The sequence below is a fragment of the Pelodiscus sinensis genome, chromosome 26, assembly GCF_052426305.1.
Source record: "Pelodiscus sinensis isolate ZL-2025 chromosome 26, ASM5242630v1, whole genome shotgun sequence".
Taxonomy (NCBI): Eukaryota; Metazoa; Chordata; order Testudines; family Trionychidae; genus Pelodiscus; species Pelodiscus sinensis.
The window spans coordinates 15,772,189-15,791,485 of record NC_143077.1 but is presented as its reverse complement, the minus strand read 5'-3'; the positions used below and the strand labels follow the sequence as shown (position 1 = coordinate 15,791,485).

Genomic DNA, 19,297 nt, shown 5'->3' with positions numbered 1-19,297 from the left:
GTCAAGCGCAGCTGCAGTGCCAGGCCGGGGCTCACAGGAGAGTTTCCCTTTTATTATCTTTCCTCCCTCGTCTTATCTGCTCGTAAACAGAGATGGAAGCTGGAGATGGGAGCGGTGAGCCAGGAGGAAAAACCCACTGGAGTTGAGGCGGAGGGAGGCGGGGGCGCAGAAGACCTAGCCAGGCAGGAAGAGGTCCAGTTCTTGGAGCGATACCAGTGAGAACACTGAGCCCTGGCTGGATACAGCAGCAGGGAGAGAATATCCATGAGACAGGCTGCGAGGGCCCTTTGAATACCGAACAGGGTGCAGCGGTGCCAGATCGCAGACAGGACGTGTCCCCTTTGTATCTCCAGCCTGCATCTTCCTCTGGCGCTTGCAGCTGGACGGGGAAAGGAGGGAGACAGAAAGAAGGGAAGGCCTGGCCAAGGATCGGCTGGTTCTGTGGGGCAGGGCAGCTGGTTGCTGCAGTGGTATCTCTGGACCCATGGGCAACATGGCTTTCCAAATGGTCTGGCTCGATCCTGCCAGGGGCTGGGTTGCTGGAGCCAATGCAGGCCGAGGTGTACAGCTAGTTCAGATTAGGAAGCCTAGTCCGAACTAGCTAGTTCGTGCCGCGTGTAGCCACGCGGCACGGAGTCCGGACTAGCCGGCATTTAAAAATGGCGCCTGCCGGGATCATGCAAATGAAGCCCGGAAAATTCAAATCCCGGGCTTCATTTGCAACTCCGTATAACTACATTAACCACCCTAGTGCGAACTAGGGTGGTAGTGTAGACATACCCAGAGAGTCTACATGGCAGGGCTTAACTCGAAATTACTTACATCAATTGAGTAGCTCATTTGGAAACAGGGGGCGTCGACAGAGCACCTATTTCCCAACAGGGAACTCTTCTTCCCTCCTCCCTTACTCCTTGTACAAGGAGGGTTCCCGGAGTCGGAGCAACAGGTCCTCCAGCTTGAGAGCATTTTGACACGACTTTGAAAAGCTGCTGGCTGTGCAGACGTGGCCTATTTCGGAATAGTGCTGCAGGGCAGACGTGCCCTACACGAGTGACTTAGCCCGACTGCTGGGGCCTGGTCACCCTGCTAGGCTCCTCCGCACCCTGCTGCCGGGAAACGACCGCGCCTGCCTCTGCCAAAGTGCAGGACATTAAGGAAGGCCCGGCCCAGCCGTTCAAAACACAATGGCCGAGCAAGAGCTCGGAGGCCCATCCCAGTCTAGCCAACTGAGCCTACTCTGAAGGGACCAGGCTGCTCCCAGCACTACCCCGGCGCCCCAGCCGTGGGCACCGCTGAAGGAACAGTAACACGCTGGCTTCATTATAAAGTCTGATCATCGCACTGGAGCCAAAGCAGCGACGGGCACCCACATGGCTGAGTTTCTGGCGAGGGCTCAGCTGTTTGGCCATGCAGAGCTGAACTGGACTCAGCCCTTGGCTCTGTAACAAGTTCCTCATGTGACCAAAGCAAGGGGCTTTGCCACCCCATGCCTCAGTTTCCCTATCTGATAAATGGGGGGAATGGGTTGGTTTATTTTGATTTCAAACAACAGAGAGGCCTGTCTAAGGCTTGAGGAGCCCTAACATAACTATTCTCACAGTAAGTGCCATTCCAGCCTCTCAGCAGCTTTCAAATCAGCAGTTCCCCAGGAACCCTGCCAACCAGTCACTTGCCCCCTTCACTGTCTAGGGAACATATGCTCAGCCTTCTCCAGAGCTCCTAACAGATCTCTGCTGGGGAGCTAATGCCTCGTGGTGCTCAGACACTGCAGGGATTGGGGGGAAGCAGGCAGGCACCTAAGCATCTAGACTCAGGATAGAATCATGCCTTAGATCCCTCCCAAAACAGGCCAAATACAGCTCTCCCAGAGCCCACACATGCTGCCCTGAATGGGGACAAGTCACCTCTGCTGGCCCAGGGAGAGGGGAATTAGTTCACAACCCAGTTGTGGGTTGTGGGCAGCTCTGACCCAGGAGCAGAACTAATGCCCTTTGCAAGCAAAAAGCTGTGGGATGGAGAGGCGCTTGCACAAGGCCAGAGAACAGCAGCGGTGATGTCTGTGATCCTGGCTCTTCCCAAGAGTCGGATGCATTTGGGGATTCAGGTCTGAGGGTCCAGCCTGCCCCATAATAGAGCTGAGTCCAGGCCACATAAAATTCAGCACCTACCCAAGCCCCCAGGAACTTTGGATTCTGTTTAGTTGGAGGCTCTGTTAGGTGCTTCCAGACTTTAGCAGATTCTTCTCCGTATCCTTCCCAGACAGGCAGATCAACTTCCTTATTCCTATCCTACAGGTGTGGGAACTGAGGCTCTGTGACCTGCCCCAAGGCCATGGTCTGGGGACAGAAGCCAAATCTCTGGCCACCCAGTCTTGCGTCTTCCCTGCATGTCCATCTCCCTCCCACCCTGAGCTCTGCTTTGGGTTTCTCTCTGCTTATAACACTGCACTAGCTGCACTAACTGAATGATGATGAGGAGAGGCTGTTCCTATCCAGCGCTAAAGGCTGTTCAGGGATTTGGTCTGTGTGGTCTGTGGGGTTTGCCTGACATGCTGCATGTCGCTCCACTAGTGTTTTGGAAACCACGTGTCCCGCTCCAGGGGCATATCTTGGCCAGGGGTAGGAAGGAGAATTCAATCAGGAAAGAAGGGTGCCTGCTGCAGTTACTTCTCTAGAGCACCATGTATCAGCCCAAGTGGGCGCCTGGCTGTTAGGGCTCATCCCACAAGTCCCCTGCACAGGAGTTCAGCTCTCTCACCAAGTCTCACAGGGTGCCTACAGTGCAGGCACATGGCATGATGACAACTCGTGTAGACACGCCAGCCGAGGTTAATCTAGCTAGCTTGGGTCCCAGAGCAGCCAAGCCACATCAGCATAGGAGTCAGCACAGGCTGTGCAAGCCTGTCTCGAACCCTGGATTACTACTCACAAGGCTGCCGTGGCTTCATGCAAGCAGGACCAGAGCTAGGTAGATTGAAGCTAGCTCGGGCATGGCTCCGGGACCTGCAGTCCTGCCTTGGGAATGTGCCGTAGACATCCCCCAGGCTCGGTGCAGTCACTTGGTCACACCATGAAGAACAAGAGACAGAGAGTGAGATTTCATGGACTGATTTGCAAAATTCAAAACCAATTTCTGCTTTAAAAAACCCCAAGCCAGCAGCCTCTGAGGAGTGATTAAATCTCTGCATCATTGAGTGATAATCTGAGAAACAAATTGAGTAGGCATCAGAATGGAACTTTCCACAGGATTGTCTCTTCCTGTGCCTCTTTTCTTAGATTGATACGGAGAGAGCGAGCGAGAGCGTGAGGGAGAGAGAGGGAGAGAGCCGTGCGTGCCTGTAGCTGATTGTTCTTTATTCAGCTCTGCTGCTACTGCACCTGGAATGCTCTGGCTGTTTTTAGACACCTCCTCCCCCCCAGAAAAATGTTGGCAATGTGAAGGCAGTTCCGGGAAGGGCCCAAGAAACAGCCTGGCAGACTAGAGTGAGAAGGGGAATTAGGTTGACTAAGTAGGCACTAGGAGATCACTTAATAATGGGCCCCTGAAGGGCACAAGCCCAAGGAATGAGTGGAAATGGGCAGAGGGTAAACCCAGCAGTAATGAGAGGAAATCGAGCAAAGGGTAATTGAGGGAGACCGTCAAGAGACCATTGGTGAGCTCAGCCCGAGGGCGGGCTAGACACGGAAGGGAAGGGCTGGAAGCATCGTCGTGAGGTTCACAGAAGCCTGGACAAAACCCAGAAGAACCAGTCACTGCAAAGGACTCAGCAGGTTCCTCCGTCTCGGATTGTTTGGATTCCTTGTGATACAAGTCCTGCCTCCACTGCTTTCAGAGCGGTGGCTGCAGCACATGTAGACACACCCGAGCGTATTCTGATCCAGCTAATCCCAATCCTAGCAGGCGTGGGCCGTGGCAGCATGGCCTATACAAGCCCGCCCAGAACCCCGGGATGTACTCGAGCACTTAGCCCCTGCTGCGGAGACTTTGCTGCTGTCATTGTCGGTGCTTGCTAGATCAAAGCTAGCTTGGGGTCATCTACATGTCACACTTCCCCATTCACAGGGCGTGAGGCTCCATTTAGGCACCGAAAACAGCACTGAGGCCTCAGAGTTGAGAATGGCATGCAGCCGACTCCACGGTCTTGTCCTCTGGCTCCCGAGCCACTAACTCTAGCGACCATCCCCGCTCGGCGCGTCCGTGTTCTCCGGTAATCGCCTGGCTCTTCCCTACCACTGCGGATCTTGGCCAAGACGTCAGGCCGCAGGCGACTCTGAATGAAGATTATGCCCTGCCCCACCCTGTGTTCTGAGGGGTCACCAGCCAGCTCCAATTGCTCTGCAGAAGATACGGTGGTTGGGCTAGTGCCCCCGCACGGGCTCTCCCTGAGGGCCCCCTGCCCCTGCTGCCAGGGGAGCCAACAGCCTCCGTGAGCTCCGGGGCAAAGTATGGGGGGGCTGGCTCTCGGGAGGGGTGGGGCCAGGCTGTGACTCCCCTCCCCACCCCGCTCTCAGAGAGTGCAGCATGGTGCTCCAGCAGCTATTTTAGGGCCTGGGGCTCTGGCCACTGCCACAATAACAGTGGTGACGGCTGGGCACCCCGACCCCTTTGAATCACTGGGCCCAGAGGCAACTGCCCCCTTTCCCCCGCCTGCCGGCTGCCGAGTCCAGAGCACAAGAGCCTGGTTTCCCCGTCTGCATTAGGGACGCATGAGCCCTGGCAGTGAACTGATGCCCCCGGGGAGGTGACCAAAGGCCCCAGTGCTGTCACCGCATCTCCGTTCACCTCCACACAAGCTCCAGCTGCAGGGCACTTGGCCTCGGGGTGCCTGTCTTCTGCTGAGCATTTGGGCTGCAGGTGGACCCTGGCGCTGGGTGCTGGGAAGCCCCCGGCTCTGGGGAGCTCTTCGTGGCTTCGTTCCTGGCTCCAAGGAGCAACTTGGCTCTGAATTGGCTCTTTGCTTTGGCCTTACAGCAGAGCAAGGCTAAAGGACCCCAATGGGGACTGACTGTCCACACGTGCTGAGGCCCCTTCCCCTTCCATATAATTATTTACAGAGAGCAGGACAAGCACATCAGCCCGGCACTTCCCGAGGCCTGGAAAGTGAGCAAACGCCTCCCCTCCCCTTCCCTCCCATGGGCTTGAGGGCCCTTTGTGCAGGGACTGTACCTACTGACCCCGCCACAGTCCGGCTCTTGCTTGGAGTGAATCGAGATTCCACCCGCCGAAAGGCCCTGCAGGGAGCAGCAGCTGCTCCTTGGCAAGCGGCAGCCAGAGCAGAGTGAAAACACCCTCCCAAGGCCACGTGGAAACCCCAGCACTGGGCGACGCACTGGAGGATAAAGCGCAGGCCTTTTATTCACCCAGCTGATTTCTTGTCTCACTAAGCAAAGGTCAGGAACTCTTGCGGCTGGGAACTACACTGATCTAGCTAAGGCCTTGGGGGAACATGCTAGACGTGACCCCACAGGTCCACGCTCTCTTTCAAGTCAAGCTGCTCTAGGAATCTCCTAGCACGCCTCCGCAGTGCTGCCTCTGGACTTTTATCTCTTTATGGAACAGATAAATCGCCAAGTGGGAGACCTGACCCAAAAATACAGGCCCCTCCGCCTCCGCTGGCTTTTCCCCCGGGGATGGTGGTTTGGGGCTGGGAAAGGCTGCCAGAGAACTAAGCTCCCTCCAGGACTTGCTCACACAGAACACACCGGAGACCACAGAGCTGAGCGCAGTACAAAATCAGGTGATATCCCTGATACAAACTTGGGACCTCCTCTTAAAATAAGGAATAAGGGATCTTTTGGAAAAGGCTTTATTTTCCGAAAGATCCGCGTCTAGACTGGCGCTTTTTTCCAGCAAAGCGCCGAGCCGGAAAAAAGCGGCAGCCATGTTTATGCAAATGAAGCAGGGGGATTTAAATCCCTGCTTCATTTGCAATTGTGATGTGTCTAATTTGCATCCCTTTTACGGAAAAGGGATGCAGTCTAGACACAACCCCAAGGCTGTGACTAGACTGGCAAGTTTTTCTGCAAAATCATTTGATTTTGCGGAAAAACTTGCCAGCTGTCTACACTGGCCACTTGAATTTCCGGAAAAGCACTCACGATCTCCTGTAAAATCATCAGTGCTTTTTCGGAAATACTATGCTGCTACCGTTCGGGCAAAAGTCTTTTTCCAAAAGACTTTTGAGCAAAAGGCCCAGTGTAGACAGCATAGTATTGTTTTCTGCAAAAAAGCCCCGATCGCGAAAATGGCGATCGGGGCTTTTTTGCGGAAAACCGCATCTAGGTTGGCCACAGACGCTTTTCCGCAAAAAGTGCTTTTCCGGAAAAGCGTCCTGCCAATCTAGACGCGCTTTTCCGAAAATGCTTTTAACGGAAAACTTTTCTGTTAAAAGCATTTTCGGAAAATCATGCCAGTGTTGACGTAGCCCCAGTGTTAGTGAGGCAAAACCATCTGGGCAGCTTTTGCTGCTTCCAAGCAGGCTTTGGCTTAGTGGGGCTAACAGCAGGGTTGGCCCCCTGCGCTAAAGAGGTTCCCCAGGAGCGGGAAGAGTGCAGACCCCCATGCAGACAAAGCCTTCGCCTCAGGGCCTTTCCTGGGGCCACCTGACTGTGACAGACGTCAACGCCACTCCCAGCTCAGGGAGCCTGTTTTCCCACCAGTTTTCTGCCCAGGGACCCTCTTCTCCTACCAGCCAGCTTCTGGGTGCCTTTGGCCTACAGCAAAGGCACAAGCCGGAGCAGGACAGTGTACAGCAAGGAGCTGCGGCCATGCAGCGAGGAGAACTCCCCACCTTGGTACCCATCTGCAGCGAAAGGCCTGCAGTGCCTCTGGAGGGGCAGACATGAGCTGGCGGCACAGACACAAGATGGAAGAGCCCCCTGCGGTGCAGCTCTCGGCCAGCTTGGCTGCAAGGGCATGGAGCTGCCATGGCGGTCACAGCTCGGGTCGCTCTCTGAGAGCTTTCCTGCGGGCAGCAGCTCGGCGTGCCTTGCTGGGCATAGGTCAGTGGCAATCGCTGTCTGCATTTCTTAGTGCTCTGCCAGGACCGGCGGGGCTCCTCTGGCCGCGGGGGGACCCTGCCTCGGCAAAGGAGCTGCCAGTGGCAGGCCTGGTGCAGGCAGCCGGCCGGGGCCGAGGGTGAGGACAGGACCCAGAAGGTCAGCACTGCCGTGGAAGAGCTGGAGAGAAGCTCATCCAGGGCATTGGGGGGCAGGCGCCCGGTGCGCTGGGCTGTCGCTGTCGCGGGTTCTGGAGCTCATCCCGGAGCCCTAAGGAGCAGCCAAAGGGCAGCGAGGAAGGGACTGCAGCGAAGAGGAGCTGCCAGCTCCCTGCATGTGCCAGCCCAGGGGCGTGGGGCTGCTCTGGGCAGTGTGCCGGGGTCCGCACAGCACGCGCAGGGCACTCTCGCTCCTCAGCCTCACGGGCTCATGTGGTTTCTGTAGCATGCAGGGGGGCCATCGGGAATCAGCCCTGAGGCTGCCGGAACTCCATTAGCCTCTGCTACCGTCGCCAGCTACCTGCCACGGGCCCACCCAGCCCGTTCCCATAGGCCTCTGCTGCTCCTGAAGCCCTACCCAGCCTCCCAGGGAAGCAGGGATTTGGCGCTGGGAGCAGAGCCCACCGCTTGGGGAAGGCAGGATAAGGGACACCCTGAAGGTGGGGGGAGGGGTGGGTCCTGGAGTGGCTCAGGGGAGAGGGCATTTGCCTGCAGAGCACAGGCTGGTTCCCTGGGGAGCAGACAGACAGAACTGAAGCAGGCTCTGCGCCCTTGAATCCCAGCTCTCGTGGGCCCAATTTGCTCAGGGAAGATCCAGACTGCGTAGCAGGGGGCTGCAGGCCAGGAGCAAGTGAATGGGTAGAGCTGGGGGTGGGGCGCTGGAGCAAGAGGCCAGAACAGAGGTGCCCCAGCTGGCTGCCACAGGACAGGCCTGCAAGAGGAAGGGGCTGCGGCTCAGGACTGAGGAGCAGAAGGGGAGTAGCAGAGAAAGCCCGTGCAGCCATAGGCTGTGGCTTGGCTAAGTGGTAACCCCCCGCAGCAGAGCCGTGCTGGGAGGTTTGGAGGGCCCTGGAGCCAGGGAGCTGCCAGCCTGGGGCCGAGGAGACAGACAGAATCCTTACCCCTTCCGAATGACGACAATGATCGCTCCAAGGAGGATAATCAAGACAACCAGCCCCCCGGCACAAATGCCCAGGATCAGGCCCATCTCCTCCGAGTGCTGCGACACCTCCAGGGGACGCTTGCTCTCTTTGCAGGCAGCTGGGGGGGGAAGCAGAGGAGCCAGTCAGCAATCAGCTCCAGCCCCCTTTCTAGAGCCGGTTTGGCAGGGCCCACCCTCACCCCCATCTCTGGGGAAGCTGCACGGACAAACAAACCAGCAAGTGAAATTCAATCCCCCGGCAGAGCGAGCTCCCACCTTCATTCCACCACACAGGTGCACACGCATACACAACACAGTCCAGTGCACAGACAGCATGTGCAGAGGTACGCAACATGCCCCTCCCACACACACAGCCCCCTGCCCTCACACACACACAACACAACCTCACACACATGCCAAAACTCCCTCCATGCATATTTTGTACAGACGTGTGCACACAGACATACAAAAGCCCCTTCACATCCATATAACGTGCACACACAAAAGCGCCCTCCCATTTGCACAGGTAACAACACTTAGCTACACACACACACACACACACACACCCCCATGGCTTTGGAGCTGGGGCGGACTGAGCGCCCATTGTACCCACTAGGGAAGCAGAAGGACTTTGGCCTCTGTCCCGCGCGAGGCTGCCCCATGACACGGCGCAGCGGGTGCGCGATGCCCCCCAGCGTAACAGGCCTGCTTGGAGGGCTAGCCAGCGAGCCACCCACACCCACAATAAACAAGGCTGTTTCCTGCTGTGCTCCACACAGCCAAAGCCGTAACCCCGACAAACGATCCAACAGCTGATTCCTGCTCCTCCTCATCGCCTCGCTCGCCAGCCGGCCCATCCCCGTCCCCTCTGACGCCAACGTGCAGCTGGCGGGCGGGTTTGCCAAACGTTCTCTCTCCCCAGCAGACCGAGCCCAGAGCCAGAGCTGCGCAGCTTTGCCCCTTGGGCAGTGTGGGCCGCTGGGGATTGGGACTGTTCCTGGTCCCAGGCGGGGTGCACCTTTGGTGAAAGGTCCCTGGCGTGCAGCTTCAAGAGCTGAGTTCTGCTAGTGCTCGCGTGCCCATCTCTGGAGCTTGCTCTGGGGGTGTCTGGCTGGAAAGCTCCTTCACTTGGACAGTACTGGGAAGCAAACCCACATGGCAGAGGCTCTGGCACTGAAATCCCAGGGGTACTGTAGCACTGCCTAAAACAGAGCCATGAAATGCTGGGTGCCTGGCTGTGTGAGCAGACGGAGGGGACAGGCCGGTAATTCGGCACTCGCTGGGCAGGGGAGCTGGCCGGATGAACAACGCAGATGGATTTGCTGTCTGGGTTGGGCAGATGAGCTGATTGGCTGGGGGGCTGGGCTGAGGGGCTGGGCAGGATGGACAGGATTGAGGGGCTGGACAGAGGGGCCCCAGGAGGAACGGACAGGACTGGTGGGCCAGGCTGAGGGGCCAGGCGGGATGGACAGGACTGGGGGGCCGGGCGGGATGGACAGGACTGGGGGGCTGGGCTGAGGGGCCGGGTGGGATGGACAGGACTGGGGGGCCGGGCTGAGGGGCCAGGCGGGATGGACAGGACCCGGGCTGAGGGGCCAGGCAGGATGGACAGGACTGGGGGGCCGGGCTGAGGGGCCAGGTGGGATGGACAGGACTGGGGGGCCGGGCTGAGGGACCAGGCGGGATGGACAGGACTGGGGGGCCGGGCTGAGGGACCAGGCGGGATGGACAGGACTGGGGGGCCGGGCGGGATGGACAGGACTGGGGGGCCGGGCTGAGGGACCAGGCGGGATGGACAGGACTGGGGGGCCGGGCTGTACGAATGGGCTGAGCTGCTAAGGTGACTGAGTCAGATGGAGCGATGGGTTGAGGGCTCAGACGTCCCACCAATTGAACCAAATGTTTGCAGAGGATTTTGCTGCAGCATTTGCCACCTTCCCATCCCCCGCATCCCTGGCATGGAGCCCCACCCCCTGCACCCCATTGTAGGGTATTGGCAGCTTCCGTCACTGCCTCTCCTGGGGCCTGGGGGTGTGAGCTCCCCGACACGTCGCTCGCTGGCAGGGCCCCACGATGCCGTGCTTCTGCCCCTCGCTCTAGCCCCTCCCCACTTGCTGGCGTGGTTTCAAAGGACGCTGACAAAGTCAGCAGGCCACAGACTGGCCCTGCAGGATCCTGGGCAGAGCCAGTTACACGCCCATGGGGCCTGCTGGCGTGGCGTGAGGTGCTGAAGCTCAGGGCCACAAAGCCGTGGCCAGCGCAGCTCCCAGCGCAGGGCGCCCGCCCACGCTTGCGCCAACAGCGTCTGTAAGCCGTGCGAGGGACGTGAACGTGGAGCCCAGGGCACCGCAGTAAACTCCAGACGGCCGCGCCCGCTCAGACAGCTCCCCGGGCAGCGCTCGCCTCCAGGCACCTCTTCCGGCTGAACCCACCGGGCGCTTCGCCTGCTGTGCACGTAACGGGGGTTTGCTTCAGACTGGCATGGCTGCATTTTGGCTGCTTTCCTGTGGCGCCTGCCCGCACAAGCACGGCAATAAGGGTGAGGAGGGTTGTTACTAAACCACTACGAGCAGCCAGCCAAAGTGCAGGCAGGGGAATAACGCTGCACCCGGAAACGGATCTACACAGCCTGAAATCGAGTCTCCTTGGGAATGGTACGAGAGCCTGGGAACGGTAGTAGAGCCTGCTGCTCACCATGTGCCAACACAGGTCTGTGGCACCGCACGGGCGTGCAGGGTGTCAACACAGAGCCTAAGAACCCAGCCCGGGCATGGCTGGTCCCCACTCCTGGGCACTGATACTGAAGCCATCTCGGTTCTAGCAGCTGCCAGGATCCATGCCCATGCAGCAAACCCCTCTCTGAGCCCAGAGCGGCCCTCCCCTGTCCCTGCCAGTAACGCCCCTCTCTGAGCCCGGAACTGCCCTCCCCCTTCCCAGCCAGTAACGCCCCCCTCTGAGCCCGGAGCTGCCCTCCCCCGTCCCTGCCAGTAACGCCCCCCTCTGAGCCCGGAGCTGCCCTCCCCCGTCCCTGCCAGTAACGCCCCCCTCTGAGCCCGGAGCTGCCCTCCCCTGTCCCAGCCAGTAACGCCCCTCTCTGAGCCCGGAGCTGCCTTCCCCCGTCCCTGCCAGTAACACCCCTCTCTGAGCCCGGAGCTGCCCTCCCCCGTCCCAGCCAGTAACGCCCCTCTCTGAGCCCGGAGCTGCCTTCCCCCGTCCCTGCCAGTAACGCCCCTCTCTGAGCCCGGAGCTGCCCTCCCCCGTCCCAGCCAGTAACGCCCCTCTCTGAGCCCGGAGCTGCCTTCCCCCGTCCCTGCCAGTAATGCCCCCCTCTGAGCCCGGAGCTGCTCTCCCCTGTCCCTGCCAGTAACACCTGTTCCTGAGCCCAGAGCTGCACCAGGTGCTCATACCTCCTTTCAGAGGCAGCATCAGCGACAGGCAGAGCTGGCAGCACAGCAGCAGAGAGACCCAAGTGGGCATGTTTTGCACCCAGTGCCCGTGCCCCTTACTTTTATTCAGCAGAACACACAGGGACCCTTTGCCTTCCTAAAGAGCATCTGGCTCACCTTTCTCTCACTCCATACCTGCCCAGCCCCCCATTCCTGCTCCAATCCCCATGTCTTCCCAATGCATCGCATCTGCCTTGGATCCGCAGGCTCATTCCTCCCCTGGGCCATGCCCACACATCCAGCCAAGGGCTAACTCTCTAGTCGAGCTTAGCTCAGCCCCGCATCATTCCACACCAAGCTATAAATCCCCCAGGTCCTTTTTTAATATGCTGCACTAGCCGCACGCAGATGTATGGCCATTTTTCATTTCCCATCGAGCCAGGAGTTTAGCTTATTTTATTACATATTTTTCCCCTTCCTTGAATCCAATAGGGAGCAAAATATATTAGTCGAGCACGAGGAATTTTATTAAATACACGAGGCCCCAAAGTTCAATCCTCCTGACAGACCAAAGCATTAAGTTATTTGTTGAAATTCCAAAAGCAAAGGAGCGAAGCTGAAATATTCCTCCAATCAATTTCACTCACAGAAGTGGCCCCCATCTCTGCCAACATCACAATTACCCTGGTTAATATCACCCCTGGACTACATAAATGCCAAACTTGTCCAGGGTTTATACCAGCCAAGATCAGCTGCAATATCCGCAGCTCCAAAGCAATGCTGACAGGTCAGAAGGCCTGAAATCTGACACGTCTGATTTTTTTCCTTTGTTTTTTCCTCCCACAAGCCCCACAGGTCACTCATTAGATGATTTCTATTCCAAAACAAAAGATTTAATTTGCTGGTTCAGAGGTGAAGCTTGGTCTTTAGGTGAGGGCACCGGCATGGGACCCAGAAGACCTGCCACAAGCTCACCTTAGGCAAATCACATAAGCCCTCGGTGCCTTGGTTTCCTGCCTGTGGAAAGGGGTAATATACTTCCTTGCTGCCCTAGCTGATCGGCTCAGAGTAGATGCTCTTCCCAGGGATTTTCCAGCCAGCCCGATGGGTTCTGATCTTGAGTGGGGCCTCCAAGCGCTACCATCATAACAATTGTATTTTAAAAAATAAACACTGCCAGAGGCAAGAGCAGCCCAGTGAAAATAAACAAACCTTCCTCCCACATTAGCAACTCTACAATAACAAACCAGCATGCAAATTCCAGGTGACTAACCCTATGCTACTAGCCAACTGTAACTTCCAGGCAGATTTGAACCTGGAATCTCAGAAGCATATTGCAGGAGCCTCCGCAGCTTGCGCTATAAAGCCAGCTGACTCAGAGCTTGGGCTGTAGAGCTCCCTTGCTCTTATCTTTTGCAGTAAATGGTCTAAGTGCCACTGCAGGGGACAGTGCCCCACACTGAAGCTACGTCTACACTCGCGGCTTCTTGCGCGAGTAATATGCAAATGAGGCTAAGCGTGGAATATTGCCAAGCCTCATTTGCATACCTAATGAGCCACCATTTTTTTCAGAAGAGGCTCTTGCACAAGAAGGAGCGTTTACTCTGCCCCTTCTTGCGCAAGAAAAACCCTCTTGTGCAATGCCATTCTTCCTGAAAAGTAATAGGTGTAACGGCATGGCGCAAGAGGGTTTTTCTTGCGCAAGAAGGGGCAGTGTAGACGCTCCTTGCGCAAGAGCCTCTTCTGAAAAAAATGGTGGCTCATTAGGTATGCAAATGAGGCTTGGCGATATTCCACGCTTAGCCTCATTTGCATATTACTCACACAAGAAGCTGCGAGTGTAGACATAGCCAAAGTGTGTGGGTTACACAAGCATCTTAAATCAGAAATGCACAACCTAGCCTGCATGAGCAACTGTGCAACAAACCAGTATACACAACCCAGCCTGCAATCACAAACTACCAAACTCCACCCAGGCCTCAGAGGCAACCCTACACTAACAAGGCAGGGAAGGCAGTCCCAATCTGGGTGCAGAAAAGCCAGTCTGCTGAGCACAAGTGAGCAGGAGATACCATGGGAGTCTTACCTTTACGGGCGATGCGAATGCAGTTCAGCCTGGTCTCCTGCCGAGAGAGAAAAGATTGGGAGACTCAGAATCCCGTGGGGACAGGAAAATGAGTTCATTCTCAGTTGCTTTGCTTTTGTTGGGGAAGCAAGGACAAAACCTGGCTTTTTCCAGTGAAGCACATTCTGCTGGCTGATGTGCCTGACACACTCTGTACCAGTGCCAGTGGGTGTCCCTGATATGCCAAGATGCTCAGTGTTTAATTGTCAATCCATCAGCCTCCCTCACATTATTCGCTCTCAGAGGCCAAGTGCAGGGAACACGACAAACCCCATCCCTGGGAGCTAGGCTGGACAAAGCGCTAGAGCCCTGCACTGGGACCCAGGATGGGTTAGATGGGGGGGGGTCTCACAAGGACTAATCTGCTTCTGATTGTCGTAGTCCATCATCTGGGCTTCTGACCATCATTTGGTGAGAAATGGGATGATCCAGTGGTGATGTTGCCTAGGCTCTGAAATCAAGAGGGCACAGAAGAACAGTCAAGTGCCAGCCTCTCCTGGGGTTCTTACAAATGGGAGGGTGGACATTTTCTGTTGGTGGAAAAATGGGTTTTCAACTAATCAAAATGTTATGTAATAAAGTGTCCACTTCCTGTGGAAAACGTCTCATTTTGAGTTGTAGTTCAATTGCCTCGTGTGCCCATTCCAGTCCATGGGCAGTGTTCCACAGCTGGACCACATCTCCCACAATGCACCATGGCCAGGGACTTCCACGTGGACAGCCCCATCCATGGGGTATATGGGAGATGTAGGCTGACCAGAACACCTGGCCTACAGAGGAGAATGGAAGCATGAGGCACCTGAACTACAACTCCCATGAGGCACGGAGGTGGCCTTTCCAAATGAAAATATTTCGGTTTACTGCTGAAATATTTCATTTTTTTTTACCAAAATTGTTTCAATTTAAATTTATGCAGAAAGATCTAAATTTTTCATGGAGTAAAAAACCATTTTTTAACCACCTGCACTTTACAGCTGCAAAGCGGTGTCCCTAGTCCCACTACAACCTCCGTTCAGTCAGTCTCAGACTCTGGGACCAGACTATCAGATTAGACTATGGAGATGCTGTAATCCTTCCTCCTTCCTCCACTGAGCCCTGTCATGCCTCTTCTCTGAGCTTGCGCCAAACTGCCCAGCAGATGAACTCCGTGCTGATAAATTGCACTGGGCTGGCAGCTCAGGAGCACGGCTTCACAGAGTGAAGGCAAGAGTCCCACAATGTGCCACAGCACAGACAGGGAGGACCAGCTTCTGCGGATGTGAGAGCAGTTCAGACCACGTGGCCCCCCTGATGTGGTGGCCAAGAAAAATCCCAGCTGGGATGCAGGATTGGCGTGATGTCCTACACCAGCGAGACCAAGTCCACCATCTCCTTGCAGAGGGGTTGTGAGAGGGTGATGCCATCGGTCCCTAGTGAGCGGGGCTCAGTGAACCAGACTCTGCCTGTCTCAGCGCTAACGACCGTCCAACAGGGGATGAAGGAACCCTCAGGAGCAGGGATTCGCACAACCAGCAGTTTTCCCATGAGCAGAGCCAGCACTTCCTTGGAGAGACTCTGTCATGGCTCCTACTGGTGCCTGCGAGTTCCCACTCCCTGCAGGTCGGTTGGGAACTGCAAGGATGAGGCCTCCCCAGAGAGCTCCAGTCACTCCTGCTGGCTTCTTGATGGAAATTAGCCAAGAAGGGGAACAGACCCTCCAGTTAGTCAGATCTTATTTGCCTCTGCAGTGAAGCATGGCCAAGCTTACGGCTCTTACAGATCAGCTCAGAACCACCTGCCAGAGAAGCCTCGGTGGCTACAAGCAAGAGAGCCTGAGGCCAGGCTGGGGAGCTCCTCTTTGCAGCTGTCAGGAGCTACCACCAGAGCAAGCAAGGCTGGACTCCATGTGCCCAAACACTGCCCCTCCCCAGTCACTGCCCAGCCCCAGGCAGGCCCATGCTGGAAGGAGGAAGGATCTGCAGGTGGCATGGTGCCATTCCAGCAGGGAGCTGCAGGCAGGATGCTGTAGTATCAGCAGCCAGGCACTGTAGATAGGTGGTCTGGGCTGTTCAGTGGCAGCTCACACCTCAGCCTCCCTCTCTTCCTCCCCAGTGATGATCACTCCCTGGACTGCTGTGTGGACCCAGTGGCTAATCAGAGCTGTCCCAGTAAGGGGCACTATCTACACACTCTCTCACGCCCCATCAGGGCAGCATTATTAGTCACAGACGAGCTTTCAGTCCAAACCTGTGCCTCGTGGAACCCACGTTGTTATTGTAACCACACTGCCTCTACTGGCAGAGCAGAGCCAATCACAGCAGAAGGGAAGAGTTGGATTCTCCCGTTACTCATCCTGATCTTTTTGGGACCGAGGTGCTACTAGTTCGAGGGAGAGGAAGAATGTGGCCGGACTCTTTTGCTGTTGTTGCAAAGTACCTTACACAGAACCCTGACTAACCATTTCACCCAGGAAGCACCATCTGGCCATGTGACGAGGCAGAGCAAGGTGAGGGAGGGATTGAATGGATGGCAGGCTTTTTCAGAAGTCTTGTACACCGTTGAGTGATTTAAAATAGCTAGTGTGACTACTTGCAAACAACAAAAGTTGCTGCTTTAGAACTGCTCTGCAACTGGCATAGAGTCTGCACAGAGTCCCTTTCGTGTCTGTGCAAGCTCCCTCCAGGCTAAGGGTCTGCCCATGTGGATCAGATGGCAGGATCAGGGCTTTGGCCTGTTTGAATCCAAATTCTCTTGCCCTAATGTATCATTCCAGTTCCCCCTCCTCCCGGTCGGGAGTGGGGGCATGCACACATCTACACAGCCTCAATGGAAGCACAATCAAACACACTGGGAAAATGACAAGGGATGTTACCCCCAACAAACACACTATAGAGCAGTGTTTCCTAAACTTTTGAAGACCGAGGGACACCAAACAATAATTTTTTTTAAGGAGGAACACCAAGGATTTTTTGTTGAGCAAAAAAAAAAAAGTCGGGGAGGAAAAGGGTCTGGGGAAAAGTTATTGAGGAAAAAAAAAGGTCAGGGAAAAGTTATTGAGCAAAAAAAGAACCCAAAACAAAACAAAACAAACAAGTTGCCTGCCCCTTTAAGGGCAGCCATTTTGAATTCTGTTGTTCTCCGTGGCACTCCGGGGTGCCACGGAACACAGTTTAAGAAACACTGCTATAGAGAGGCGGGATGGGGATTGCTGAAACAACCGGGCTCTGACTGCTTCAGAGACTGAAATCCAACCAACCAGCCCTTTGGATGTTTGTTCTGTCTGGAGTTGTGTGTGCCTATGTGTGAGCACAATACCTGGGAGCACAAAGACCCGCTCTGGGAGTGTCGTACATTTATTTGGACTTTGCAAACTCTCCCCAAACATATGAACAACAGCTGCGAATCGGTGCACCCAACTACAACGCCTCTTGCAATGAGGAAGTAACAGGACACAGGCAGAGGATGCAGCTGCTGACGCCCTTAGAAAACCTGGCTTGGGAGGTCTCCCTTTCCCCACACATCGCTCTGGGTCCTACCCCCTCACCCCAATCCAAGCAGGGCACCAGCATTCATGGCAGTTCCCTCTCAGCACCACCCTGCCCTAGTCCCAGCCCGGAGGCAGCCAGGCAGCTACTCACCCCTTTGAGGTTGCTCGTGGCCTGGAAGTAGATGAGATATGCTTTCTTGGGCTCCAGCGGGGGGTTCCAATACCCGCCGTACGTCAGGTTGTCCCCCACGGTGAAGGGCTTGGCTTCGGGGAGGCTGCTGGGAGGCAGTTCGCCCCCAAAGTAGTGCACGGAGCCCCGGGCCACAGCGTCGTCGAAGGTCAGTGGCACCGGGAAGCAGTCTTGCCCCCCCAGCTCCCGCCTCATCTTCTTGGGCCTGTCTTCCTCCACGATGACTTGGTAGGTGCTGGGTACATCAGGCAGAGAGATAAGAAAGGCGCAAGCCCGAGAGGCGTTTGGCTCTCCTGTCTCGGGGCAGCCTGGGGACCATGCTCTCAGCCCCTGAATCTTCACGGGTGATGGGAGAAAGGCAGCCTGGAGAATGTGCCCCCGGGACAGGCTCACCCGGTAACCCCAGACTGGGGCCAAGCTGGCCAGCTGCGGGGTGTGGGTGCTAGTGGGTTCAAGGAGCTAGTTCTGTCCCCCTGGCCGAGGCGGCGGCAGCACAATCGCTGATGTTTTTGTACCGTACTAAAGAGACTTATTGGATGGATTGAAAATTAACATTAATTTATGTGAACTAGCTGTGGCCAGAGGGTGTCTGGCCACACGGACCCGCCCTGCACAGCTGAGCCTGAGGACCTGCCCATCTCCCGTGTGACTGCTTGGCAGCGTTTGCCTGAAAGCTCCCCACCGTCCTGTTGGCAGGGGCTCCTCCTGCCGGCGACGGGCTAAGTGGGCTCTGTTGATTCCCTGAGGCAGGAGACTTGCTACCTCATCTGGACGTAGGTAGGTGAGTGGAACATGCTGAGGAGGAGGGAGGATCAAGGGGGTGAGCTGAGCAGACCTGAGGGAGAAGCTCTAGGAACAGGATTATGCTGATCTCTCTGTTCTCCTCCTCACTCTGCTAATAAAACCAAGACTATAAGTCCCAGGAGGAAGGTGAGTTTGGAGTTCACTAGTGTGGAGATCGTGCTTCAGAACAGCCTGGAAAAGGCGCCTGCTTGCACCACTCTCCCGAAAAGCCATATTCCCACGTGACAAGCCCAGGGGAGGAATCTTTTCTACTCGAGAAAAACGTCTTGTGTGCAGAACAACCTCCCAGCCGGCTAAGTGCCTGTAAATCAGGCTCTCTGCCCTACAGGAAGGCATGCACTCTGGATATAATTAAAGGTGCCATCTCGGATGATGTTTATTGCATTCTACGTCCTGTACTACTCAGCACAGATCACTAGTAGCAGCATATCTACATGAGCTCTTGAGCGACTGCAATCGTCACGGGCTAATCTCCTGCACTCGGCACATATAGTCCCCAGGTCGATTAAAGACTATTTGGATCGGGTGCTCTGCAGGGCCCAACACGGCCCCTATCTTGGTTGGGGCCTCCAGGACTATCGGAATATAAATAATGACATTACTGAATATCTCATTAAGGAGCAGCTGTTGTTGCATGGGGGAAAACATTCTGCCTTCAAATTATCCATGTGTTGAACTATTTTCCCTCTCCCTCTCCCTTTTCCCCCTTTTCATTACAAGTATGATATAGTGAGGATAACACTCGGCATTTTTCCCACAGCTTGCCTCTATGGAATGTGATTAGCATCATGCTGGTTTTTCAGATGGAGAAACTGAGGCACCGAGGGGAAATGTCATATGGAATAATGGAGCTGGGGGGAGTGAGAACAGAATCTAGGTCTGCCGCTTAGGAGCTTCATACACTTTTTGTGCATTCCCAAATCGGTGGGCTGCTCAGGACTTTGTGCTCACTTGGGAATTGTAGAGTTCCCCACATTCCCAGGTATGGATGTAAGGTACGAGTCAACACTTATCGGCTAGTCCACTAGTTGCCTCCCCACCACTTGCTGCCTCTATCACAGAAAGGCAGCAAGTGGGGGGGGGGGAGGCGGAGCAGGAGCTGGGGGGGAGCTGGCTTAAAAGGCCGTTCCCCCAGCAGCATCTCCATGGGGGTAGGGGAGGTAGAGGCACAGCAGGAAACGGCGCAAG

General features: G+C 55.9%; 1 protein-coding gene across 3 annotated transcripts in view; it reads right to left on the bottom strand.

The window, feature by feature from the left end:
* PTPRU (protein tyrosine phosphatase receptor type U) overlaps positions 1–19,297 on the bottom strand; it is a 270,209-nt gene that overhangs the window by 73,897 nt on the left and 177,015 nt on the right. For all 3 annotated transcript variants that reach the window (XM_006112017.5, XM_006112018.5, XM_089773413.1), the window contains 3 exons: positions 17,267–17,540; positions 13,611–13,647; positions 8,119–8,257 (listed from right to left, as the gene is read on the bottom strand). In XM_006112017.5, the coding sequence (XP_006112079.2) occupies positions 8,119–8,257; positions 13,611–13,647; positions 17,267–17,540 (450 nt within the window). The remainder of the gene's footprint in view (positions 1–8,118; positions 8,258–13,610; positions 13,648–17,266; positions 17,541–19,297) is intronic.